This window comes from Kogia breviceps, chromosome 2 (assembly GCF_026419965.1).
Source record: "Kogia breviceps isolate mKogBre1 chromosome 2, mKogBre1 haplotype 1, whole genome shotgun sequence".
NCBI classification, from domain to species: Eukaryota; Metazoa; Chordata; class Mammalia; order Artiodactyla; family Physeteridae; genus Kogia; species Kogia breviceps.
In genome coordinates this window covers 106,510,540-106,537,025 of record NC_081311.1, presented here as the reverse complement: position 1 = coordinate 106,537,025, position 26,486 = coordinate 106,510,540, and the positions used below count along the sequence as shown (strand labels likewise).

Sequence of the window (26,486 nt, the reverse complement as noted above, 5' to 3'; positions counted from 1 at the left end):
ATGGTCAGGTTGGCTAGTGTGGCCAAGCGCTAGGGACTGGGGTTCCCAGTCTGTCTGTAAGTTCTGCCAGTGACCCCTATGGCCACCAGCTGCAGAACCTCCTGGCTACTAAACCTGATTATCTAAACACCAACACTCTTGACCCTCCCAACATCAGAATGGTTCGATGCTAATTTAAAAATTGTGAAGTCACTTAATGTGACTCTATGGCAATTTGTCAGTATAATTTAATAACCAGGGGAAATTGTGGGCTCCTGCTCGGTGTCATTTCCTCCACATCTGCCAGCTTTTCTCATCTGCGGGGGTGGGAAGGGAAGGGGGTGATGAAAAGATCTGAGGCTGAGAGTGACTTTTCATTTCACCTGGGGTCATAAATCAATCCACATTTCTTATTCAGCCAGCATTCGCATTTCCCTGGGTAATTCTATAACGTGTAGTGTCAGAATGGTTTGGAATTTGTCCTCATTAGGAAAGCAAAGGACGCCTTAAAAAAATTTTTTTTTGCAGACCTAAGCGAGTGAGTGAGCCTCCACATTCCCCACAAGCTGTCACACAGCTTACGAAAAGGGAGAGCGTTGGTCTCTGGGGGAATGGGCAAGTTGTATGTTCAGACGTGACCTCTGGCTGGTGTTAGTGGTCACAGCTCCCTGGGACCTGGAATTGCCACCAGTAGTGTCACCTATCACTTGTCACCTATAGGAAGTGACAAGTGGCACTTCAGAAAAGTCAGTGCTACCAAAGATTTTTCTGTGAGCAGCACTGTGAGTTAGAATGCTTTGAGATGAGACTGTATGGGAAAACGGGGGTGTTGGCAGGGGGCACCAAGGAACTCAGTGTTGCAATGTTAGAAATTGCTGCTGGCAGCTGGCCAGCCAGAATCAGGGATTGTCTGTTTTATGTGCTCCGTCAGAAGATGAATTGGATTTACAGGTGTTAATTTCACACCCCTCCCCCCTTCTATTTTGATGTACAGGGTATTGGTGGGAGAGATGGTGGAGGTACCTTAGTCCTTTCTGGCTGCTGTAACAAAATATTGTAGACTCGGTGACTTTACCAGCAAACGTCTGTTTCTTACAATTCTGGAGGCTGGAGAGTCTGAGAACAAGGTGTCAGCAGATTGGTGTTTGGCGAGCGCTCTCTTCCTGGCTCACAGAGGGCCACCCTTCTTGCAGTGTCCTCACGTGGCAGAGAAAGAGAGAGATCCTTTTCCTTGTGTCTGTCCTTACAAGGGCACTAATCCCGTCATGAGGGCCCCACCCTCATGACCTAATTACCTCCCAGAGGCCCCACCTCTAAACACCATCACACTGGGGATTAGTGCTTCAAATAGGACGTTTCGGGGAACACAAACATGCAAGGAGAGTGAGTGAGGTTCTATTTTAGCCCAGCCACTTGTTGAAGGGGTTGGAAAGTTGCATTGGGACGTCTTGGCAGCCATGATCTTGGTCAGTGGTGGGACTGGCCTTTTTGGAGGCTGCTCTCAGATGCTGATGGAAGAGGTGGTTCTAGTAGTTCTCCACCTGAGCTCATGCCACCCTGATATTTTGACCTGAAGGTTCAGCTCTCATGGTGGCAGGTGGTCTCCTATGTAAGGAGAGAGGGTCAGACCCCATCCGCCTCCTTCCTGTGTCTTTGCTTGTTCCTTGAATCAACAACTGTCTATCTTCATTGGGAACCTAAAGAAAAAAACCTGGTGTTAACAGGGGACATATAGATTGAATTATTTAAAAAATCTTTTATGTGAAAATAATCACCAGAATAAGACTCAACAATGCAGAACGCACTGTTGGTACCTACAACAACAGGGACGAGTCTCAAAAACATGTTGACAAAAGAAGCAGAGAAAACAACACATACTATAGATTCCATTTATATAAAATGCAAGAATAGACTAAATCTCTGATGATTGAAGTCAGAAAGTGGTTGCAGGGGGTGGAGAAAGGGACATGAAGGAACTTTCTAGGGTACTGGAAATGTCCTCTGTTTTGTTTGGGGCGGTGTTTAAATGGGTGTTACCATTGACAGAATTCATCAAATTGAATGTCTAAACTTGCACATTTTATCATGTTAGTTACACCTCAGTAAAAAGTATATAACAGTTAAGTCAAAATTGAATCCCTAGGTGCCTTTTGGAGACAGGGAGTCAATTGTGATAAACTGGAGCCCTATGATGGCTGAACTCGAGGTATGGTCTCCTTGGCTACTTTTTGACCATTTGTCAGGTCATAATCTCTATTTGCTCCTTGTCTAGACCACTTGCTAGCCGCTTACTACTTTATTCCAGTTCAGTTCTGTTCTACCTGTTTCTAAATCAACACTATCCAACAAAACTTTCTGTGGTGCTGGAAGTGTTCTAAATCTGCACTCTCCAGTATGACAGCCAATAGCCATGTATGGCTTTTGAGCACTTGAAATGTGGTGAGTCAAATGAGTTTTCAGTTTTATTACAGTAAGTCCCCTACATACAAACGAGTTCCATTCCAAGAGGGTGTTCGCAAGTGCAATTTGTTCGTAAGTCCAACAAAGTTAGCCTAGGTACCCAACTAACACAATTGGCTATATAGTAGTGTACTGAAAAGGTTTATAATATTTTTCACACAAATAATACATAAAAAGCAAACACAAAAATTAAAACATTTTAATCTTACAGTACAGTACCTTGAAAAGTACAGCAGTACAGTACAGCAGCTGGCATCCAGGGGCAGGTAGTGAGTGAACAGGCAAGAAGAGTTACTGACTGGGGGAGGGAGAGGAGGTGGGGGATGGTAGAGCTGAAGGATCGTCAGCAACAGGAGACGGAGGGCAAGCTGCAATGTCACTCACGCCTGACGTTGATGGCACGGGTTCCTTGCTGGATTCAATTCTATCTACCCTCTTGAAAAAACGATCCAGTGATGTCTGGGAAGTAGCTCTTTTTTTCTCATCATAGATGACACACTAACAGTGGATTGCATTCTGAACGGCTGCTGCAACCTTCGTGTACTGTTCTACGTTCCGGTCCTGTGCCTCAGAAACTAATGGTGCCTCCTCAAGTAAAGAAAAGCCCGTTGCCATTTCCTGCGTCATGTATCTCTTCGGTTCTTCAGTTACTTCTTCTTCTTCTTGTCTCTCTTCATCCTTTCTCTGGGCCTCCAGGGCCGTCAGGTGTTCATTAGTAAGCTCCACGTTTGCATCTTTGAAAGTTTACGACTTGAAGGTTCGTATGTAGGGGACTTACTGTAATTTCAAATTTAAAGAGCCAATATGTGTTTGAATGTGAAAAGCTCTGTTAAAAAAAAAACCAATCAGACTCTAGGGGGGAAGGATTATTAGTCAGGGACCGTCTCATTGAGAAGGTGATATTTGAGCAGTGATATGACAGAGGTAAGGGAGTGAGTAGAAACAGCATGTGCAAAGGCCCTGAGGCAGGAGCATGCTCAATGTGTTTGAGGAGCAGGGAGGAGGCTGGGGTGGCTGGAGCCGAGTGAGAGAAGGGGAGAGTGGTAAGGTGAGGGCAGAAGGGTCAGCTTCATACAGTGAGTTTAGTTGGGTTTGACTTCACTGAGAGGAGCTGGAAAAGATCGTCACTTGTGACCTTATGTGAGCATCAGGTCACAGTTACCGTCATCTGCCAGGTCACCAGACTGTGTGTGGGGCAGTGCAGGGGCCCTACATCCTCCTGGGAAAAAGCTGAGCGAGGCCCAGATCTGGCTGACCGAGGTCTCCTGAGCTAGTGTACAAGAACCAATGTCCCATGTCAGCACAAGGATCCTCCCTGGATCTGGTTTTATCAGCTCTTCCCTGATTGCCTTTGGATCCTAAAATTAGCCCTGTGACTTTCACCACATTCCAACCTGGGCTTAGAGAAGTAGAAGGCGTTGGTGGTGCCAGGCTGCTCTGGAGGAGGTGGAGAATGGGTGGGAGCCTCTGCCATCTTTGGGGAGCCACCTGCTCTTCCTGAGCCTCAGTTTCCCCACCTGCAGCATAGGTTACATGATCTCTAGGCTCTTTTGTAGTTCTAATACTCTATGATTTTAATTAAGATCACTTCATGTTTATACAGAAGGTATGCTCTCTCTTGTCTGGTGCTGGGCCAGATTTGGGGGGCTAGTGGTGGTGATGCTGGGGGCATGGGGAGGGGGCGTGTCTCCATGACCTGATCTCTTAGGTGAGACAGGACTAGTCTTGGCACAGACCAGAGAATTGGGGGTGGAGAGCTTTTTTTTTTTTTTTTTTTTTTTTTTTTGTGTGTGTGTGTGTGTGTGTGTGTGTGTGTGTGTGTGTATGTACGCGGGCCTCTCACTGTTGTGGCCTCTCCTGTGGCGGAGCACAGGCTCCGGACGCGCAGGCTCAGCGGCCATGGCCCACGGGCCCAGCCGCTCCACGGCACGTGGGATCCCCCCCCGACCGGGGCACGAACCCGTGTCCCCTGCATCGGCAGGTGGACTCTCAACCACTGCGCCACCAGGGAAGCCCGGTGGAGAGCTTTTTATACCCCAGGGGTCTATCAGGTTCCTGGAATTTCTCTCTAAGTGATTTATTCCACTGAGTAAAGGTGTTGCTTCTCACATTTGGGGATCAACAAAGTTAAAACATTACAGAGTTAAGGCATTACTGGCTCCTGGAAAAGACATGCCACTTAGATGGACTGACCTTTGTCCTTCATCCTATGCTGTCTGGAAGGGAGAGGGCGTGTTGAGAGCAGGCTGAGGGGCCTTCTCCTCAGCTATCCTAAAGTTTGGGTTGGGGGTCATGGGCTATTGCCCAGAAGGACAGGAGGCGCTCAGCAGCTCTGGAGACGGGAATGGGGAGGGCAGTCACGGTCGAGCCCTCGTGTCCCACAGCCCTGGCTGCAGGGAGCAGAGGGGTGTGTTCAGACCCAGCTTGTGTGTGGCATCCTGGAGAGTGAGTGTGGCCGTGAGGATCGTGTGTCAACCCAGGTTCCTCCTGGCGTGGCAGAATATCGGCCCTGCTGCACTGATGTCCTGCTTCCGTCCAGAAGTCCAGGGACACAGCTGGTGCTCAAGAACTGTCTCTGGGGTAGTGTTTCTTCCCACTCCAGGGTACATTCCAGCATCCCATTTGATCAAGGGAAAACCAGCCAGCTTAACCCTCTCCCCTCGCCTTCCCCACCACCCTAGGAATGCATTTACTCAGTTAGATTTTTAACCTTAAGCTCCCTACTTCCACAGAGGGTCAAGGTGATGGACAGATGTGTGGATAAACATTTCTGCAGCATCCATTAAAACAGCTTGTGAAAGACTTTGCTGATTATGATTTTGGTGTCTCTCTGTGCAGTGTAGCATTCCGTATCACAGACAATTTTTTTTTTTTTTTATTGCATTGGGCATAGTGGATGAGAAAGGACCTCTCCTCTCAGTGAGCTCACAAGAGAGGGAGACAGTGAAGGAAGGGTGGGTATCAGAACCAGAAGAAAGAACATGGTTCGGGGGGCATGGAGTGGAAGCGTTGTCAAGAAATGCTTAATAGAAGAGGAAACACTTGAGATGAGTCTATTAAAGAAAGTGTTTATCCACCCAGACAGTGGAAATACAGCAGTAGAGGAAATTCATGAGACTCGAAGGCAGCCCACCTGGGTCCATGTTCCACCACTGACTTGTCAAGCCTCTGATCTAATATTTATAATAACCATGCTGTGATCTCTGTCCTCTGCCTCACAGTATGACAGTGGACATTAAGTCCCTTGTAATAATGTGTATAAGCTGAGTTACGTAAATATTAAGGGTCATCACCTCGGGATTCCCTGAGATAAATTGATTTTTTAAAAAAGTTAGCTTTGGGACTTCCCTGGCAGTCCAGTGGTTTAAGACTTTGCCTTCCAGTACAGGGTGTGCAGGTTCGATCCCTGGTCGGGGAGCTAAGATCCCACATGCCTTGTGGCCAAAAACATAAAACAGCAGTAATATTGTAACAAATTCAATAAAGACTTTAAAAAATTTTAAAAATAAATTTAAAAACTAGCTTTATTGAGATGTTAATGTACATGCAGTAAAATTCCACCCATACAATTTGATGAGTTTTGATAGATGTTTATACAGAACTACCACCACATTGAAGATAGAGGATATTTCTGTCTCTCCAAAAAAGTTCCATCATGCACTTCTGCAGTCATCAATTACCTCTTCTCCCCAATGGCTGATCTGCTTTCTGTCAGCATGGTTTTCCTTTCTAGAATGTAATGGAAATGAAATCACGAACTGTTGAGTCTCTTGTATCTGCTTCCTTTCACTCAGCATGATGCTTTTCAAGTGCAGCCATGTTCTTGTTGAATGCAGCACTAGCTCACTCTTTTTCATTGCTAAGTAGTATTCCATTGCATGGCTGTTTCACAGTTCATTTATATACCACTTGTTGGACATTTAGGCTGTTTCCAGTTTTTCGATGCTATGAAAATGGTAGGTAAGAACGACGGTGTGCAGGGTTTTGTGTGGACTTATGCTTTTGTTTCTCTTGGATAAATATCAAGAAGTAGAATTTCTGGGTCTTATGATAAGTCCATATTTAACTGCTAAGGACTGGCCAGTCTCTTTTACAAAGTGGCTGTACCATTCATTCCTGCAGTACAGGAGAATTCCAGTTGTTCCAAATCCTTACCATAATCTGTATTCTCTCTTTAGTTTTACTGATTCTGATGGGTATGTAGCAATATCTCATAGTGGTTTTGGTTTACATTTCCCTGTTGACTAATGATGTTGCTATCTTTTCATGTGCTTATTTGCTAGTCATGTATCTTCTTTGGTGAAGTGTTTGTTCAAATCTTTTGCTCATTAAAGAAAAAATTGAGTCATCTTTTTTCTTCTTATTGAGTTGTAGAAATTCTTAATATATTTTGGATAGAAACCCTTTAACAAATGTGTTTGCAAATTTTTTTCCCCCAGTCTGTGATTTTCCTTCATTACTTTGATGGTGTCTTTCAAGGAGTGAAAGTTTTTAATACTTTTGTTTTGAGGAAAAATGGTATCTTAGTGTCATTTTTTTTTCTTCTCTTTAATAAATTTATTTAGTTTTGACCGTGTTGGGCCTTTGTTGCTGTGCATGGGCTTTCTCTAGTTGCGGTGAGTGGGGGCTACTCTTCATTGCAGTGCGTGGGCTTCTCACGGTGGTGGCTTGTTGCAGAGCACGGGCTCTAGGCGTGCGGGCTCCAGTAGTTGTGGCACGCGGGCTTAGTAGTTGTGGCTTGTGGGCTCTAGAACACAGGCTCCGTAGTTGTGGCAAACGGGCTTAGTTGCTCCGCATGTGGGATCTTCCCGGACCAGGGCTCGAACTCGTGTTCCCTACATTGGCAGGTGGATTCTTAACCACTGAGTCACCAGGGAAGTCCCTCTTGGTGTAGTTTTGGTTTTTGTTTCTTTTATGAGTGTGCTTACGCATCTTTCATATGTTTAAAATTTGTTTTATTTTTGCCCATGTCCCTTGCCCATTTTCTATTAGTTTTTTAATCTTTGTGTTTTTTTGGATTTCTAAGAGCTCTCTGTATTAGGGAGACTAACCCTTTGTGAAAACATTTTTCCTAGTTTGTATTTGTATCTAACCTATCCTCTGCATATGTTTTAGTTTTCCATGTAGTCAAATATATCAGTCTTTTATGGCTTTGTGATGGTTATAAAGGCCTTCACCACTACAAGGTCATAAAGAAGCTTGCCAGAATGGATGTGATTTACGTAAGCATTTACCTTTAATATGCAGTTATCCTGGGCTTCTGAGTGAGTGGCTAGTTGTCTTAACCTTTTTGCCCTGACCTTCTATCCATTCAATAAAGATCCAGCTGTGATAAATCACAGGGGCCCAGCATAGGTAACAGTGGAAACAGAATACCTAAGGAGGAAATGCCTGTCCCTCTGTTTTTACAGGGTTCACATTCAGCAATGTTAGAGCTGTTTAGGAGACCTTGGTTGAGGCATCCTGGTACAGATTATAGCCGGGAACAAATCTAGGTCCTGCCATTAGCTGAGTGACACTGGGCAAGTCATTTAACCTCTGTGCATCTGTTTCTCCACCTTTCAGATGCCTGCTTGACTGGGCTGTGAGGATTATGTGAGACATGACAGGTATGGCTGCACTTTGAGAGAAGCTACCAGTGGTGCAGACCTACTCGGGTTGCAATTTCTCATCCTCAGCCAGGTCTGCTCTGCCTTCCTGACTCTCAGGAAGGAATCCTCAGAAACTCCTTGTATTACACTCAGGACTGTCTTAGCTCAGGATGCCATAACAAAATACCACAGACTGGGTGGCTTTTATTTGTCATGTTTCTGGAGACCGCAACTCCAAGATCAAGGTGCCAGCAGAGTCAGTGTCTGGTGAGGGATCTGTCCTTGGGTCAGACAGCTGCCTTCTCACCGTGACCTCACCTGACCTTTCCTCAAAGTTTGTAGGTGGAGAGAGAGAGAGAGAGAGAGAGAGAAATCTATTCCTCTCATTATAAGGGCACTAATACCACCATGAGGGCCTCCTCCCTCATCTCCATCTCCAAATACCTTCACAGTGAGGGTTAGGAATTCAACATAATGCATTTGGGGAGGACACAAACAGTCCATAGCAAGGACTTACGTCCTGAGCAGGCTGATGACTACTTCTCTGTGACGTTATGCTCATGCTAACAGAGATGTGGTGTCTGTGTGGAGAGAGGAGAGCCAGGTGGGCTCTGGGTGGGAAAATCACAGCAGAGTTCTAGGATGTTGAAAGCTGCTTTTGGGTAAGGGCATTGGCAGGTCTGTGCCAGCCCAGGTCCTCCGTGGGTCCTTCTTCAGGGTTTATTTTTTCTGAAGCAGATCAGCACAGCAACGGTGAGCAAAGCCTGGATGAGGCTTCAAGGTGGCCACAGTCTCTGTTTTCCCAGACTTGGGGAAGGCAAATGTTCCTTCAGAGCTGATCCTGGGAGCAGACTGTGGTTGCTAGGAATAATCCACAGAGAGGAAAAACCTGAGTTTTGTACGTTGGCTTCTGCATATTTAAATATATCATTTACTCTGTGCCAGGCACTGTTGGAGCACTTTGGAACATCATTATGGAGTAGTATGTGAGGCTCAAGCAGCGTAGCGAACCTCTCTGAGTGGTCAGGACAGGGCTTTGTTGCAAGGATGGGGCCGTGCAGGATGACGGGAGCTGCTGCTGCAGAATCTGGGCCTGAAGTCTACAGGGCTCCCTGGCAGGAGGGAAGCACTGCAGGAAAACTTGGGACCCTGAAGGTGGCCTGAATCCACATCTGACCCTCACGGTCTCAGCCTCGGTGACACGGGTGACCTGCAGAGGAAGCGTGTGTCATGAAGCTGCACATTGACTGGCTCAGGATTCAGAGAAGCTGGAGGGAGGGGATCCAGTGGGAGCCGGCAGAGCTGAGGGCCTGGCTTCTACCCCAACCCCACGCTGACCCAGTGGATCAACAACATGTGCACGGCAGCACCTGGTGCCCTGTACCTGCCTTCAGGGATGAGGGGCCGCTACTTCACCTCCACCTTCTGAATCTTACACAGGTGTCTCTGGTGGCCGAGTGTGACTTGGAAGCACCTAGCAAGGGAATTCCAGGAAACGTAATTCCTGCGGATCCCTGTGGATACACTACACAGCTAACAGGGGTGGCAGGTCTCTTTTTTGCATTTTACAGATGTGTAAACAGAGGAGGAGAGGGGGGGAGGTTCTGTGACTTGCCCAGAGTCACACAGTTATTAAGTGAGGCTTCTGCTCCGGTGCCTTTAATTATCATACAATGCTTCTATTATACTTCATTACATCAGAAACCCCATCTCCTGTTCCTCCGGGATTCCAGTCCATCGGAAGCTTCTCTAAGGCGAAGGCTGGGTTCCAAACACCCCTTCGCCCTTGATAAGCCACTGTGGACCCCAATCATAGTTTCTTTTACATTTTTTTTACATTGCACCATGTGTGCTTCTTTCTAGGTAATAAATTCCCTATGTTTCTTTTATAGGGATGCTTACCATACTTCGGGGCTCACCATTAGCACCTAGCGTGGCTGTTTGGTGGAATAAGTGAGTGTGTGGGTAATGCGTTTGGGGCCTTTAATAACAGTTGCTATGTTTTATTGCACATCAGCTGCCTGCTGGGGGCTGTGGGTATCATACTGCTCTTTATGGAAGAGAGAATTGAAATTTGAGAGCTTGGGTTTGTTTCCCCAGTAAGCAATGAAGTCTAGATTTGAGCAAAGATCTGCTGGCGGATCACTGCCCTTTGTCAGCCAAGCCCCCGTTCAGCAGTTTGCTCCCTGGGTTAGCAGACCCAGGGGAGGATCAGCAAAGCCATGCTGGCTCTTCTCAAGGTGCATCTGGGGGTGGGAGCGGAACCTCAACCCCCAGCTCCCTGGGACCTGGATAGGGCGAACACAGCCTTTCTCTATCTCTGAACATGTAGGGATGAGGGCTTTGCCCACAGATCGGGTGAAGCCAGAAAGGTTTTAGGCATAGGGTGAGCAAAGTGAGAATTCACCTTCTCAATCTGGGGCCTCACAGTATTTAATGGACTGCCTCAGTTTCCCAACTTAGGCTTTTTAAAAAATAATTAATTAATTGATTTGGTTGCACCGGTTCTTAGTTGCTGCAGGCGGACTCCTAAGTTGCGGCATGCGAACTCTTAGTTGCGGCATGTATGTGGGATCTAGTTCCCTGACCAGGGATCGAACCCAGGCCCCCTGCATTGGGAGTGCGGAATCTTGGCCACTGCACCACTAGGGAAGTGCCACCAACTTAGGCTTTTTGAATCTTATCTGCATCTGGGTCTATGTTGGTACGTGATTCCTTAATCATGTTTGCCTTTTTTCTTATGGGCACCCTCTCCCATAATCAGACTGAGTTTCTGCACAAAGAGAGCTTGGGTTTGGGGGTCCTTCCCCACCGCCCGCCCCCGTGGCCCCTGGTGCATCAACCTCATGCACAGCAGGGACTGGGGATCCGTCCAGAGGCCAGGTTTGGCACAGTCCTTACTGGTCATTTGAGGAAGTGAAACTTCAGTGAGGTGATTATTTTTTAAAACTTCAAAATTTGAAATAATTTCAGATTTATACATCAGTTACAAAGACATTACAGAGGGGTCCCATATTCCCTTCCTCCAGCCTCCCCTAAGGTTAACGTCTCACATAGATAACCAGGGTGCCATTACCCAAACTACGGGATGACAACACCATTAACACAGCTCCAGCCTCTGCGCTGATTTATCCGGCTTTCCCACGTAATGAACCTTTTCTGTTTCTGTGGCATTTTGTCCTCACATCTCCTTAGCCTCCAATCTGTGACAATTTCTCGGTGGCTCCTTGTCTTTCACGACCTTGAAATTTCATGACCTTGACATGTGTGAAAAGTAGTGCTCAGGTGTTTTGTAGACTGTCCTCAACGTGGGTTTGTTTGATGGTTTTTCATGATTCAACTGAGGTTATGGATTTGGGGGTAGAACACCCAGAGGCCTTCTTCTTCACGTCCCATCCTATCCGGAGGCACATGATAGCAGCATCACTTATGCATGGTCATGCTCATGCTGATCACTTACTGGGTTTCCCCCCTGTAAAGTCACTATTTTCCTCTTTTCTGTGTTCTGTTTGTTAGCTACGAGTCATGAGTCCAGTCGACGCTCGGTGGAGGAGGGCATTAAGCTGTGCCTTTTTGGGGAGGGAGTAGCACAGGATTTGTGGACATCTGTTAAAACCAACCACCATTGATGAGTGCTGTGGAGGAGGTGCTTTTTGTTTTTGTTTTCTTGCTGCACCGTGTGGCATGTGGGATCTTAGTTCCCTTGGGGGAGATGCTTTGATGCTTTGCAGATGCCCTGTTTCCAGCAGGGTGATTTTTCAGATCACTTTGCTGAGTTTTGAACCCGGGGAAACAGGCTGTCTTCCCTCTTTCCCAGCTTTCTGTTATTTGACTAATAAACAGCTCAAGGAATCCTATTTCTTTGAGTATATATGATGCTTTGTGAGATTTCTGCTGGCAGTGGCATTTTAATATTGGGGAATCTGGAGGCTGTGTTTCATGGGAGTGATGCCTGGGAGCCCCAAGCTGAGAGGCCCTGTGGGCCCTGCTGTCAGGAGATAGATATACGGCTACTCGCTTTTGCATATGTGACTCGTGCATTTGCTTGCAAAGGTAAGCTAACAACTTATAGGAAGTGCTAAGATAAAATATCAATAGCAGACTCTGTTTTTAGATACCTTTTCCCACCTTGAAGGCTATATTTGAACTTCCAGTTGCTTGTGCGAAGTTAAGGAAAAAATATGGTTATAAGTCGCTCCAGCCATAATGGACCCCATGGCAAGTTCAGCGGGCGCTGTTCTTAGGCCAGTGGTCTACTTACATGTTCCGGACTTTGCAGTCGGCTGCTTTTTGACTTCTCCATGGAAAACTCTACATAGAAGTCACTATTTTTAGCATTTGACCAACTCCGTTATCGATCAGTGATTGCCAGCCATTTGGGCAGAATAGCGGGAGGGGGAACCTCCTACAGGAAAAGAAGTATGTAATCGGTTTCTAAGGAAATATAAGTCTGGATTATTTGTTTTTGATCATCTTTTTCGATTCCCAGTGACACAGGTAACTGAGGTATAAAAACAAGCAATATACTCCACCTGGTGGCAGCGTACTCCACTGATGGTTTATTTGTTTTGGGAACAAAGGCCAGCGGTTTGCAATCTGCTCTAGCCTGAGCTGAACTGTTGAAATCTGGAACTTTCTCTTCTAGGATGATTTCCTGTTCAGCGTCTCCATTTTAAGTGGGATCCTTTGCAGCATCCTGGCTGTGCTGAAGTTTATGCTGGGGAAGGTTCTGACCAGCAGAGCCCTCATAACCGATGGTGAGTAAGGCCAGTGTGTCTAGGGGCTGAGCTCACAGTGAGGGAAGGTGCCGTTTGGGTCACTTTTAGCTGCTCTTCTTGCAGAAGAGCTCAACAATTTGGAATCTGTTTCTCACTGTCCTCCCCTCCACCCAGGCTGTTTAGTGATTCTCAGGGTTTCCTGTCAGGGCAGATGTCTTGTGCCCTAGGAATTGAATACACTCTTCCTGAATCACCTCCACCGGGACCTCCTGCCATGGTGGCTCACGGCTCCCCCAGGCTCTTAATCATGGAGCACAAAGGGCTTCCCAGAGCCTTGCATTTGATGTGCGTTGCTCCAAATAAAAAGTAAATGTCTTCCCTGGATTCTATGCAGGTTTCTGTGGTGAATGATCCACGCCCGTTTCCCCCTCCAGCTAGTGAAACGCTTACCTGGGAGTTCAAGTTGCAGTGACCAGGGTTTCTCCAGGGAAATGAGCCCTGTGTTCTCTGCTTAAGACCCAAACCAGGCGGAAGTGTCCCTCTGTGTCCTGTGGGTCAGGAGGAGCTTCCTGCGTGGCCTTTGGGCTGACAGAGAAGGATGTGTGAAAGTAGAGAAAGCACGTTTCCGTTTTTGCAAACTAGTGCTGGCATGTAAACTAGAGACATGATGGACTCTACTGCCTGGCTGTCTTCTTTTTCTTTATCCTGGGGTGTGTGAAGTTTCTGGGGGTCGGGAGTAGGGACCTGAGCCCCTGTGCCCTGGGGTGGGAGGTCCAAGGGTAAAAGCTGGTGGGTTGGTGGATGTGCCTGCACAAAGTAGAGCAGAGAGCAGAGGTTGTTAGGTTTTTCTCTCTCTCTCTCTCTCTTCCTCCTTCCCTCCCTCCCTCTCTCTCCCCCTTTCTTTCTTTCTTCGCCCCTGCCCACCCCCCCCAACTATGCTGCACAGCCTGTGAGATCTTAGTTCCCCAACTAGGGATTGAATCCGGGCCCCAGCAGTGAAAGTGCTGCGTCCTAACCACTGGCCCGCCAGGGAATTCCCATGATTTCTTTTTTAAGGAAAGAACCACTCCGTCCTCCTCCAATTCTCAGAGTTCTCTCCTATGTGAAATACGTGGGTGCAGTCACGTGTGGGTAGCTGTTATCCGTTGAGGACGGGGCGGGTGGCAGTCAGAGGGCCCTTCTCTCCCAAGTGATGAGCATGGTGACACGGTATGGACTTGGACTCCCCATCCTGTGCTGATGCCCTGCCGTGTGTGGAGCTGGGCTTCTGCACGGCGGGGCAGGCAGGCAGGAGGTCAAACTGATGCTTCCAGGATTGGGGGAGAAGTGTTCACTCCCTGTGATTTTTGTGGTCTGGTGTTTTTTAAGCTGGAAAAGAAAACGCCTCCTCTGGCTGTGGAATCCTCCTTTTTTTTAAGAATGAGAGCACGGGCGGCCTTGTGCTGAGAGCATTAACCAGGAGTTCAGGTGTGGGTTCTCCAGCCACCTTTGAGGTTCCTTTCTGTTGCTCTGAGGGGCACAGCTCTGCCTGCACCCTTTAGGCCTGAACAGAGCAGAGGTCTGGCTGGACCTCGCATCTCCAGCGACGTGTTCTGTTCCTTCCTTTCCAAGTCTCTTTACCTTGCACATGAGGGACGGGAAGACAGGCCTGGGGGAAGCTGCACCAGTCAGCACAGTTTTCGGGGCTCCAGGTGGTGAGTACCCAGCAGGCGCTCCTCTGTCTCCCCTGAGTTGATCCCTTAAGTCAGAGAGCCCCTCTGACTTACAGATATCAGCACCTTCTGTATTCAGATGATTGCAGCCGAGACACTGGGCCGGGAGCCTGAATGTGGACCCGGCAGTCAGACCTTCCTCCCAGGCCGCCAGGCAGGAGGCCCTGTCCCCTCCCTACCCATGACCACGGGGCTTGACCCCCTTCTTCTCAGAACAGTGGGTGCCCCTCCCTCGACTGGTGACTTCACCTAACGCTGTATAGGCGTTCCAGATGCTGTTTCTATTTAGGCTTCACTTGTTCTTACGTCCCACCATTTTGTATGGTGTGAGAGAAGCCCCTGATGAGAAGTATGTGTTTTCTAATGAAATAACTCCTGATGTCACATCATCTTCACATACAAAACCATCCACGTGCATAAGCAGTACTTCCATCCTGCTCTTGACCCAGGGAGAGGGGTCATTACAAAGAGAAGTGGATGGTTTAAGTGAAAATTGTCCCACCGACAGGCGGAAAGCCGGGGACAGGCACTCCTGGGGCAGAGGAAGCCGAGTTGGGAGGGGGCCTGGGGCATCCGCGGCGTAAGAGGAGAGAGGGGAGGATGAGGGGCCCCGACGAGTGGGCGAGGGCGGACCATTCGGGACGTTAGGTCAGGTGTGGGATTTTGGATGTTTTGCTAAATGTTTAAACAGGCGAGGAGGTGACATGATGGATGTTTTTAAAAAGAGACTCGTGGCCATCAAGGTAGAGAACAGAGCGGAGAGGCCTCAGGGAGGGGAGAGGTCTCTGAGGAGCTCTCAGGGTGGTGGCCTGGGTCGGGGGTGGGGATATGGGGGAATGGAGGAAGGGTGGGTGATATTTATAACATGGGCAGGGCTGGGGATGAATTGGCTGTGGAGGTTGAGGAGAGACAGACAGGCAGAGCAAGACAGAGGGCGCTATTGCAAAGAGCTGAGGCAGCACCCAGGTCCCCTAGCCTGTCACCCATGAGGGCTCCCTCCCCGCCATCAGGGGGCATGGTTGGCGCACTCCGCAGTCCCCCGCTTGGTGGGAGCGTCAGCTAAATAGGCGGCGGTAATTACAGCCTCCTGCTAATTGCCTTGTCTGGGATCCCGATTTTCCTCATTCATTGATTAGCAGAACTAGGGAACCATCTGTAAGTATCTCCTCTCTGTTCTTCCCTCACGTGGGGAGGTCAGGGGCTGGCTCTGGCTGGGCTTTGGGAGCCACGCCTGCCTGCCGTGACTGTTGGTCCGGCCCAGGGCAGGGGGCCGGGCCAAGTGCTTTCTCTCCAAGCCCAGCCAATTGCTTCTGGTGCTGGGAGGGAGGCCGGGCGGGCGGGTCTCACCTGTCACCCGGCGAGGCGGCTGGTTGCTAAGCTGGAGCTCTGTGTGGACCGGGCCAGGCTGCGCCACCCTGTTGGTGGAGCCGTTTGCACTTATACCGTCCACTTCTCTTTGTAATGACCCCTCTCCGTGGTTCAAGAGCAGCATGGAAGTACTGCCCCTGTGTCCCTGGGTGGTGCCCTTACAGTCAGGAGGCGGGTCTTCAGGGCAATGGGGACAACAATGGTGCGGGTAAATTCCAGACTTCCTTCCCCACGCTGTGCAGCGCAGCGCAGGAAATCATGTCTGGTTGGTTTTCTTGCTTTGGATATTTAGTCAGCATAGGATCATTACTATCAGGACCAGGCTGAAGCTGGCTTTGTATTATTTAAGGCAAAAGGATTTGGGGCAGCAAGTTAATACTACAAATCAGACAGAGGAAGATTGTGGAAAGGTACCTGGGGGGAGTTCTGAACGAGGGGCCAGCAGCCGGGCTCCAGTGCTGCCTGCAGGACAGCTGGAAACCCGAGTTAAGGGGCCTGGGTTGACTGTTCTAAAGTATCAAGAGTCTGTGGTTGTTTTCAAGTACATGAACAACTTTGAGTCAGAATTTCCTGCGTAAAATTAATGTGTGCTTAATTACACAGATTCTTGTCTATTCATCAAAGCCAGACTGTTAAAGCCTCTAATCAAGATCGCCTCAGACATTATTTTGTTTTCTAAGATGATGACAGCGTTTATTTTTGGCAAGAGCCCTGGTTTTAACAGGCAGATAGAACAAGCGTATGGGCCTGGGTGGGGTGGGGAACAGCGGCCCAGAGGTGAGTGACTGATGGGGCCTTGTGTGCCTCGTCAGGAAGACGGGTGCCCTGTGGGCTCAGTGTCCTTCCTGAGGAGTAGCTGCCGCTAGGAAGCCTCGAAAATTCTGAAGGAGGCGGCAGGGTGGGTGCAGAGGCGTCCCCCAGTCTGGGTGTGCTGCTTCCCCGCACAGGCTCATAAGAGGTGCAGCTGAAATGAGCCAGGCTCTGTCATAACCACAGGTGGCCAGAGTGGAGCAGGTCAGAGACTCCTGGAAGGTATGGGTGAAAAAGGTGAAAGAAAGTTCCAGCAGCCGTCAACCGTCCGGAGTCTGCATGGGGTGGGTGGGTCCCCACACTGTCGAAAGGGGAGGCTGGTGGGTACTTGGCTGGCAGAGCGCGGTGACTTGGTGGAGTGAGTGGACATCTAGTGGCCGTCTGGGGGAACCTCCCACCCTCTGCAGCCTTTCTGAGCTCCTCTGGGCTTCTCTGGGGGCCCCGGGGGCCCACTGGTACCCACGATAAAGATGGAGAAAGAAGAGTAAAGGATTCCAGTCTGCCCTGGGGCAGCAGCCATCTCCAGCTTGTCTCTGCCTTTTTCCTGTAGCCACCCCCCCAAAAACAAAATTCCCCCAACGTGATGCCTGAGAGGTAAACTCCAGCCCAGGTAGCCCCTTGATGGAGTAGTGGTCTCTGTGGAAGCTTTTGGTGGCCTTCTGAGAAAAAACGTGGGCTGCAGAGACTTTTTTTTTTAAAGAGGACTGGTCTGATTCCATTTGTTAAAAAGAACAGGGAGATTCAAGGGACAGCCAGATGCAAGAGGGTAAATGCCAGCCTCTTCTAATGGGAGAGGGGAAATACTTTGATGATCCTGATGTATCAGAAGACAGGAGAGAAATATGGCCTCCCCCGTCTCAGAGTCGACCCACTGTCCCCCTCCTTGGGGAGAGATGGAAGCAGAATTGAGGGTGTGATATGCAGAGGCCAAAACCATGGGCAGGACAGAGAGGGGGGAGTTCCAAAGCGCTCTGCGTGCGAGGAGCCGGGAGAGACTCTGCGGTGACAGAAGGGCGGAGTGGAGTCAGCTACATGAGCTGCATGGCAAACAGAGATGGGGGGAGCACGCTGAGTGCTTTCGGAGGAGCTACGGAAACTAACGCCACAGGGGCCTGGGTTGCAGCCTTGTCCCAGGGCGGCCCTGAGAAGGGGAGGCCAGGACGTAGCATGGGGAAGGGCGCCTGTCTCCTGTCGGTCGAAGGTGGAAGGCTTAGAGATTTGGCCTTGGGACCTGGCACTGGTGGGACACATGTCAGGTGAAGCTGATGCTGGACAGGCCTCTAGAGGATATGGTCCCCGGTGGCAGGAAGGTGGAAGGGTTCGCCTTTGCTAACCCATGTCACCTGTATTGAGGTGAAACTGGGTTGGAAGGCTCCGCCAGCTGTGAACCTTGTGGAGAGCCTCGGAAGCCAGTGGGGAAGTTTGGCTTTCCAGGGGGCCCCAGCCCACACCCTGAAGTTCAGGGGTAAATCCTCCACCTTTCGTGGGGGCTGCCTCCCCAGAGCTCTAGCCGCAGGCCCTCCTCGGCAGGGAGGCCCCCAGAGCCTGGGCAGCGGTGGCTTCCTCTCTCCCTCGGGACGGCCCAGCCCGGCCGGTGGGAGTCCATGACTAAGGCCATGTCCATGCCTTCCCCTCCCCCTTCCCTCCGTCTGTTAACTCAGTATTTAATGCAGCGATCAGTCGAGTCCCCGAGAAGTGCCAGCCCCTGTGCTGGGACTTGGAGCAGAGCAAGGAGAGACACAAAACTCCTGTCCTTATGCCGGCATTTCTGGTGGGAAAGAGAGGGATGTCTGCAAAAAGAAAAATGGTAAAAATGTCATGTTAGCGAGAGCAGAGCCCCGGAGAACCTCGAAGCAGCAGCAAGGGCGCGCCGGTAGGAGGGTGTGGCTGGCGGAGGGAGGAGCGGCCTTAGGGCCTCTGAGTCCAGGCTGGGGAAGCAGTGTGGGAGGCCCCAGGACGAGGGGTCAGGCCGGCGGAGGCCTGGGGGGTGGGGAGGCCAGGGCTGGCGGCTGCAGGCGGCGGCGTGGCCGGAGGGGGGACGAGGAGCGGATCGGCGGGCCTGGTGCGGCCGAGGAGGGAGGGGCTGGTCACCGCAGGACTCGCCCACCGTGAAGAGGCTGGATGGTTTTCAGAACTGGGCTGCTGGTCGCTACAGAGGTCAGTCTGGCTGCCGCGAGAGGAATCATGGTGAGGATGGGGGATGCGGGCAGGGGGTGGACTGGGGGCGGGTTTCGGGGGTGACAGTTGGCAAGAATGACTTGATGGGTGGACGAGATTCGGGATGTGAGAAAAGTCCAGGCTGGGCTCCTAGGTGTTTGGCTTCAGCAGCTAGGTGCACGGGGGCGCTGTTTACAGAGAGCGTGGCCGGAGGGTGAGTCGTTGGGAGGCAGCAGTGTTTGCTCTGAGCGTGTTCAGTTTGAGATGCTTCCATGTCTGCAGCTGAGGGGAAAGGTCAGGACGCAAGAGAGCTAGGGAGATGCTGGCTTATGGGATGGAGGTGAGGACCTGGCCGGAGAATATAGGCGGAGGAAGTGTTCAGGGGACTAAGCCAGGCATGCAGATGGGGCGAGGAGGAGGGTCTAGCAAAGGAGACTGAGAAGGGGCAGCTAAGAGTGCAAAGAGGGAAAGCAGCAGAGCGCAGTCACTTGAGGCTGAAGAGACGTGTTCTTATTAGGAGGGCGTACGATGAGGACGAGACGTTACCCACGGCCTGTGGCAGCCGGGAGCCATCCAGGACCAGGGCAGCACTGGGAGGACGGAGGGACCTGTGTGGGAGGGGGTGAAGAGAGAATGGAAGGTGTGATGGGGTAGCCAGCTCTCCAGGGAGTTTTGCAAAGTGCGGTCGTGAAGGGGGATCGTGTGGTGGGTCAAGGAAGGAGGTGGAGGTGGGTGATGATGCTAAGATTTCTCCCAGTGGGAGTGACCCAGGAGAGGGAGGAGAAATTCAAGAGCAAAGCCCTTCAGTGAACAGGGATGAAGGCGCCAGTCTTACGTAGGAATGGCGGTAACTGGAGAAGCAGCTGAGTATGTGAGGGCAGCAGGCATAGGGGGGTGGTGTGGACTTGGTGTTGGGAAGATGAGGTGTTGGTGTCTGAGCTTGTGTGCTCTAAGAAGTACAAGGCCGAGTCCTCAGCTGAGACCTGGAGTGGGGAGATGATGGAGATTTGAGGGGAGAGAAGAGGGTGTGATGCAACAGGCAATCAGAGCCGTCCTCGTAGGCCCAGCTTCATCTCGGTCCCATCGTTGAGGGGCAGCCTGTTGAGGTCTACCCTGTGGATCCTGAGAAAGGGCTTAGCCTAAGTCATCTTTACCTTACACTCTTCTTCCTCTCCCCCAGCTCTTCATTTAGAACACCCCACACCCCCGCAGTGGTGCAGCCCACAGTGAGTGCATTTAAGGTTATTCAGCAGAAGCCTGGCGCCTTTACCCAGGCGGAGTTGCCAGGAAAGGCGGAGTTGCCAGGGCATAGAGCAGGCCTGCTGTCAGAGAGGTTACTGGCCTGCATGGGCAGCTGCCAGGGGACCACCGGGCAGCGTGGACCTGCAGCTGCTCTCAGGCCCCAGTTATGCTGGGGCAGGCGAGGAGCCTTGTGGCTCACAGCATGGCGAGACCCCAGGAGCCCCTTCTAAACCATTCCCTTCCCATGTGGCCTTGGAAAACCCACAGGTAGACTGGAAGTGCGATGCCTCAGTCGCGGGGACCCACTGAGGTGATGTGTTGTGAAAGGAGACGGTGATCCACATCTGTTAGCTCCAGTTCTGGTTGGATTGCCCTTTCTGCAACCAGGTAGCTAATCCTCCTAGTCTTTGCATTTCCTTCCTGGAGAGTCAAAAATCCTTGGGTGACTTAGGAGACACGGCAGAGAAAGATCATGAGTTCAGGCAGAATCCCAGCCCTGCACCCTCTCAATCTGTACAACCCTGGTCAGTTTATTAAACCTCACTCACTCCGGTCAACTTAGTTTTCTCATTGGTAAAACGAGGGTGATAACCTGACTTCACAGGGTTGAGACGATCCCAGCTCTGTACTTGCCCAGCAGACACTGGACAGATGTGAGTCACTGAGTATTGAATGTCCCCTGTGTGTTTGGCAGGCCTGGTGCCCCTGCCCCTCTGGAGACCTGTGTTCCTAGGGCATGGGAGGAAGACGACAGGAACCATACACAGGCTGTCCCCTGGGCATGGTGGCTGGCAGGGGATGGACAGTGAGGGTGACAGCTCCATCCAGGGAGGTTTCTGGTGACGTGTGAGCAGAGACGTGTCAAACCATGTGGGTGTCTGAGGTGGTTGCTATCACCCGAGAAGTGCTTCTGGAACATCCCTTCCAGTACACGTTCCGGGATGCAGAGGCATGCCTGGCATTTGGGTAGTTTTCCTGGTGGCTAAGCAAGTTCCCTGGGCACTGCCCTCAGGCCCTCTCTGCTTCTCTTCCAGGGTTTAACTCCCTCGTGGGGGCCGTGATGGGCTTCTCCATTCTTCTGAGCGCCGAGGTGTTCAAGCACAACTCAGCGGTCTGGTACCTGGACGGCAGCATCGGAGTGCTGATTGGCCTCACCATATTCGCCTACGGGGTCAAGTAAGTGCTGTTTCCTCTTTGCTCTCCTGGCGGCCATGGGTGCTATATTTCCCACCCCTGACGATCATGTCTTGTACCTGTGACCCCCTCAGGTCACAGGTCCTCTCGCCCCCGGGGGAGGTCAGGAGACTGGAAAAGCCCCCTGCAGCCGTCACATACTCTGGTGGCTGGGACAGAAGTGAGGCAAGGACTTGGACCCAGGGGCCTAGGCTTTCAGCCACAAAGGGTCCGCTTTTGTCTGCTGTCTTTATAGTTCACTGAATGGTCCTCCCTTTTTAACCGTTCGTGCCTAAAGATTTGTGCCCCTTTCTTTCTCTATAGTGAGGGTCGTAATGATGCACCAGGGAGGCGTTTGTGGGGGTGTCCTCACCCTTAAAGCCCCCTCTGCCACCTGCTGCAGATGCCAGGACCTCACACTTAGAGAACTTTTTACAAAAGGGACTCGGTGCAGAAGGGCTACATGTAGACTTGGTTCTAGCCCAGCCTGAGGCCTCTCACTGAAGAAGTGCCCAGCAGGCATCTCTCTGGCTCTGCATCCAGCATCTAGGCTGGAGTCGGCCTTTGAAAAGAGAAGTTTCTCAAAGGCGCTGAGCTTTTACATGTTAACATGCTTCCTCTCTCCCACTACGATGGCTATAATAAAAGAGAGACAGTAAGAGTTGGTGAGAATGTGGAGAAATCAGAACCTCCGTATCTTGCCTGTGGGAATGTAAATTGTTCAGCCGCTTTGGGGATAGTTTAGCAGTTCCTCAAAACGTTAAACACGGAGCCGCCATTTGGCCCAGCAATCCCACTCTTCGGTATATACTCCAGCGAAACGAAAACACACATCCACGCAAACACCTATGCGTGAACATTCATAGTGGCATTATTCACAGTGGACAAAAAGTAGAGACAACTCGTATGCCCAACGTATGCGGGTCTTAAAGAACCCAAGTGTCCATTAACTGGTGGATAAATAAAATGTGGTGGAGCTATGCAGTGGAGTATTTGTTCAGCCATAAAAAGAATGAAATACCGATTCATGCTACTGATGGATGAACCTCGAAAACACGCCCAATGAAAGAAACCAGTTACCAGAGGCTGCGTCTTGAATGATTCCACTTATAGGAACCATCCCCAATAGGCAAATCCATGGAGATTGAGAGTAGGTTAGCGGTTGTCATGGGGAGATGGGGTGGGGAGTGACCGCTAGAGGGCACGGGGTTTTTTTTGGGGGGCAATGAAAATGTCCTGGAATTAGGTGGGTGTGATGTTCACAGATACTAAAAACTGCAGAATTGTAGGAATTCTATAGTATGTGAATTATATTTATAAAACACAGAAAGCCCCCATCTGTTTCCCAAGTGCTCAAGCCCAGGGCTGCGGAGTGACTGTGTTGGGGTGACCGGCCCTTCTCTTCGCAGGCTTCTCATCGACATGGTGCCCAGGGTGAGGCAGACACGCCACTACGAGATGTTTGAGTGAAGGTGGCCGGGGCCGGCTGCCCTGCATCTGCATGAGGACTGTCAGGACCACGAGAGGTTTCCATGCAGGCAGACGGTACTGATGTTTAACTGAACAATTTCTTTGTGCTCAAGGGAACCAGGTCTCCCCAGCAGGTCGGACTGCACTGCTGCCCTCCCTCCACTGCCCCCGCCTAACACCGTAGGACAGTGAGCACGGAGCAGGCCCCCGTCTCCAGCGGGAGGACTGACCTTTTCCATCTTCTGCAGTAAAAAGGTTCGTGTGGGGAGGATACGATGTCTGCTCGGTGGAATGCCTCTGTGGTGCTCCCAGCCTCAAACGGATAGCAGCTCCCCAGACCCACCTCCTCGCTCCTCCACGTGGGCCCGGAGTCTCCTGGCAGATTTTGAGAAGAACCGTACCCTCTGGTCCCTCAACCCTGTATCACTCCCTAAATTTCTGTCCATGTATTTCATTCATTTCGTACTGTTTTACTAATCCTCAATCTAAACACCGGATTTGTTCTAAAGGAGGAGACCATTCTATTTTTAAAGTGCTTCGTGATAGATGTGTGAGCTTTTGCATGGTCGAACTCAGCCCCTGACCCTTTCTTGTACATTCACAACCCGAACTACCTGTAAACACAGGATCCCTTTTGGAGAGGTGTGAAACTAGTTTATTTGTAATAAATAATTATATAATCTATCCATATATGTAGCTATCTATCTATATGCTGTGTGAAGTGGTAATGGTACATTACAGTCTGTTCACGTCGTAAGGAACAAGCTGTTCTCGGTTTATGCAGCGTTAGGCATAGATTCTTTAGATTCTGTTAAAGACACACACACAAAAAAATGGTCTCCCCGTGGGCTTCCCTGGTGGCGCAGTGGTTGAGAGTCTGCCTGCCGATGCAGGGGACACGGGTTCGTGCCCCGGTCTGGGAGGATCCCACATGCCGCGGAGCGGCTGGGCCTGTGAACCGTGGCCGCTGAGCCTGTGCATCCGGAGCCTGTGCTCCGCCACGGGAGAGGCCACAACGGTCAGAGGCCCGCGGAACGCAAAACAAAACAAAACAAAACAGTCTCCTCACACGCAACATTCTGTACCTCTAGCACTGCTGCTTGTCCGGGCGACGGTGACGGGGAGGTGTCAGTGAAGGTTGTCACTGTTGTGGGTGAAGCATGGGGTGTCGGTGGGGGGGGTCAGGCTCACCCCCCTCTCAGGAAGGGGAAGAAAGAGAGTAGCCACATATGTCCATGTGGTGGTGCCTGGAGCTGACCCCCGCCCTGGGATGGTCGTGCCCTGCCCCTCGGCTACCTTAGCCTGGGGAAGGGGAGGTGGTGCGGTCCTTTCTTAGAGGTCGCTGACCTTGGAGAGAAAGGCCTGGTGAAAGCATCCGATTAAAACAACAGCATTTTGAGGCGTGTTCTATGGGCTGTTACCATGTTGCACAGGAAAGATGGACACTGTCCAGGTCTGGGAAACGCAAGATTCAGTAGGTTTCTTTTCTGAAGGTTTTCTCCCTGTATTTACTGTTTGATATAGTTCCCATAGTGGCAGCTATGCTGTGGCATCCCCCAAACTTAGGCACTCAAGTTATGCTCACCTTTCTTGGGGACGTGTGTCCCATCAAACATGCCGGCTGTCTCCCATGGTGTCTCTGCTTTGGGCAGCAACCAGACGGTCACCAGCTTCAGAGAGGCGGCATCACAGCCCTCCACCATCCCCACAACAAGCCCCTGGTGGGAGCATGAACTTGAACTTCCTTGTTCCCAAGGCCTGTGCTCACGGACCACACTGAGCCCTGGGGTCAAAGTGCTCTTTCTGAAGTGGGGAAACATGTTCCAGGTCTAAGAAGCCCTCCGATAGCCTCTTAAGGGCTATCTTGCTAGCACATCCTTCAAGATTTTTAAACATCTGACGTAGTACAGTTACCTACAAAACAAAAACAACAGTCTACTTGCAAACTCAATTTCCTTCTAGGTGAGTGGAGGGCAGGGAGAGTGCTCTGCAATTAGTACTGGTGGGTGTGATGATACAAGGGAAAGGGTATTCCATAGTGAGCCCCCCACCTCCCCAATTCCTTAAACCTACCTTCCCATCAGCATTTTCAGCAGCATACCCGCAAACGGTGAAACGCAGTCAGTGGCTGCCACCGCTGGGGGATGCAGCTGGACGGGGTCCTGCTGGCGCCCTGGTACCCACCCGCCCTGCCCCCCAAATCACTTCCATCTGTCACACAAGAAAAGTTTATTGAAAAATAAAGTTCTCCCTAGTTTTCTCTACAACAGTGGAAAACAAAGCAGTGCTCTCTACGCCGGTACAGTACATTTGACAGCAACACCTTATTTGCAGAATCCTGTACTACTTAACCCCAGAAGTGAACAGTAGAAAATGGTTGTACCAGGAGCTGGCTGAAGACACAGACGCGAATGGCCATTAGCTTACAGACATCAAGGCTGTGACAGCAACTACAGCAGAAAGGACGTCACCGTCTCCTTTGGCATAGACTGTTCTGCTCTTGTTCGTCCCGTTCATACCCGGGCAGGCCGGTGAGCAAAGGCGTCCCACGTGTGCTCCATCTCAGCTGTGCCAGAGGTGGCTGCCTGTGCTGGGTTCCTGGCTGGCCGGCCCAGGGAGCCCTCCAGCACCGCAAAGGCTCTGAGCCTCCAGGAGCACCACCCCTGCCCCCACGGACCCAGACAGAGCCCTGCCCGACGCACGAGCGCACGGCTCCCCTTGCGTCCCTTTGCCGTGCCTCACCGGATGCAGGGGGTTGGGGGGTAATCTGAAGGCTCCACAAGATCTGGGAAAAATAGAGGCAATGATGCTTTGAAGAAGGTAAATTCCAATCTTAAATGACCTGCTGATTCAGTTGAAGAGAATCCAAAGGATCTGAAAAAGACACCGGACTCCAACATATTCCTCCATTTTCCACAAATGTAATCTATGCAGAATAGGGCCAAGATAGGAGAGGAGATAAAATTCTAAACCTATCTAGGGAAGCAAGAGGCTGAAACCAACCCCCCCACCCCCGGAAAAAAACAAAAACAAAAAACACAAACTGACATTCAGGTGATCTGGGAAAATATCATTAAGCCCCGAGCAGCCTCTTGGAGCTCTGAAGACGCCCCTGCCACTCCCATAGAATAACCTTTAATGTGAGAGAAACGTAACGACTAACCAGGCTGATCCTCTTGGACTGGACAGTGCAGGAGCCACCCTGGCCAGCAGGGGGCGCCAAAAGGGGCTTCCTGGGGAGCGATTAAGTTCAATTGGTCATTTCCTTTCCCCTTCAATAAAAAACAGAAACGCCTCTATCATTGCATTTCAGAGGAAGATGGGTAACTTTAAGGGGACAGTCTGTCAGAGAATTCATTTTAATTTCCAGCTCACCAAGTCCTGCAAAGAAAAACCCTGGAAGGGTCCAGAAGATAAGAGTGGGGTGCGGTCCAGCATGTGGCCAGAGGTCATCCTCTTATGTTCAGTTTGCTAATTCTTGTGGCCCAGTTCCATCTGGGGCTGAAGTCAGGCATATTTTCCAGTCAGTGCATTTTAACCAGCAGGGTGGACACAGGACTCGGGTACCTTCCACCACCATGTCCTACAACATTCCATCAACTTGGAGTATTCTCCTGTAGGTATTACTTCTGAATCAATGATAAGAAGTGAGCTCAGCTCTTTCTCGAATTTTATGAAAGGCGAATAACAACAATATTTAACACTTACTAGGGCTTACTATATGCCAGACACTGCTAAACACTGCTAATTCACTGCTAAACTGAATCCTCGCAAAAACCCTACGTGCTAAGAAAGCTAGGGTAGTT

At 50.4% G+C, this 26,486-nt stretch overlaps 1 protein-coding gene across 3 annotated transcripts in view; it reads left to right on the top strand.

Annotated features, from left to right (window-relative positions):
• Window positions 1–23,364, top strand: part of TMEM163 (transmembrane protein 163) — a 264,965-nt gene extending 241,601 nt beyond the window's left edge. For 2 of the 3 annotated variants that reach the window (XM_067027500.1, XM_059055366.2), the window contains exons 6-8: window positions 12,676–12,787; window positions 21,072–21,213; window positions 22,620–23,364. In XM_067027500.1, the coding sequence (XP_066883601.1) occupies window positions 12,676–12,787; window positions 21,072–21,213; window positions 22,620–22,680 (315 nt within the window). In that variant the 3' untranslated portion in view covers window positions 22,681–23,364. The remainder of the gene's footprint in view (window positions 1–12,675; window positions 12,788–21,071; window positions 21,214–22,619) is intronic. The other variant, XR_010839320.1, reaches the window with a different exon arrangement.
• The last annotated feature ends 3,122 nt before the right edge of the window (window positions 23,365–26,486 follow it).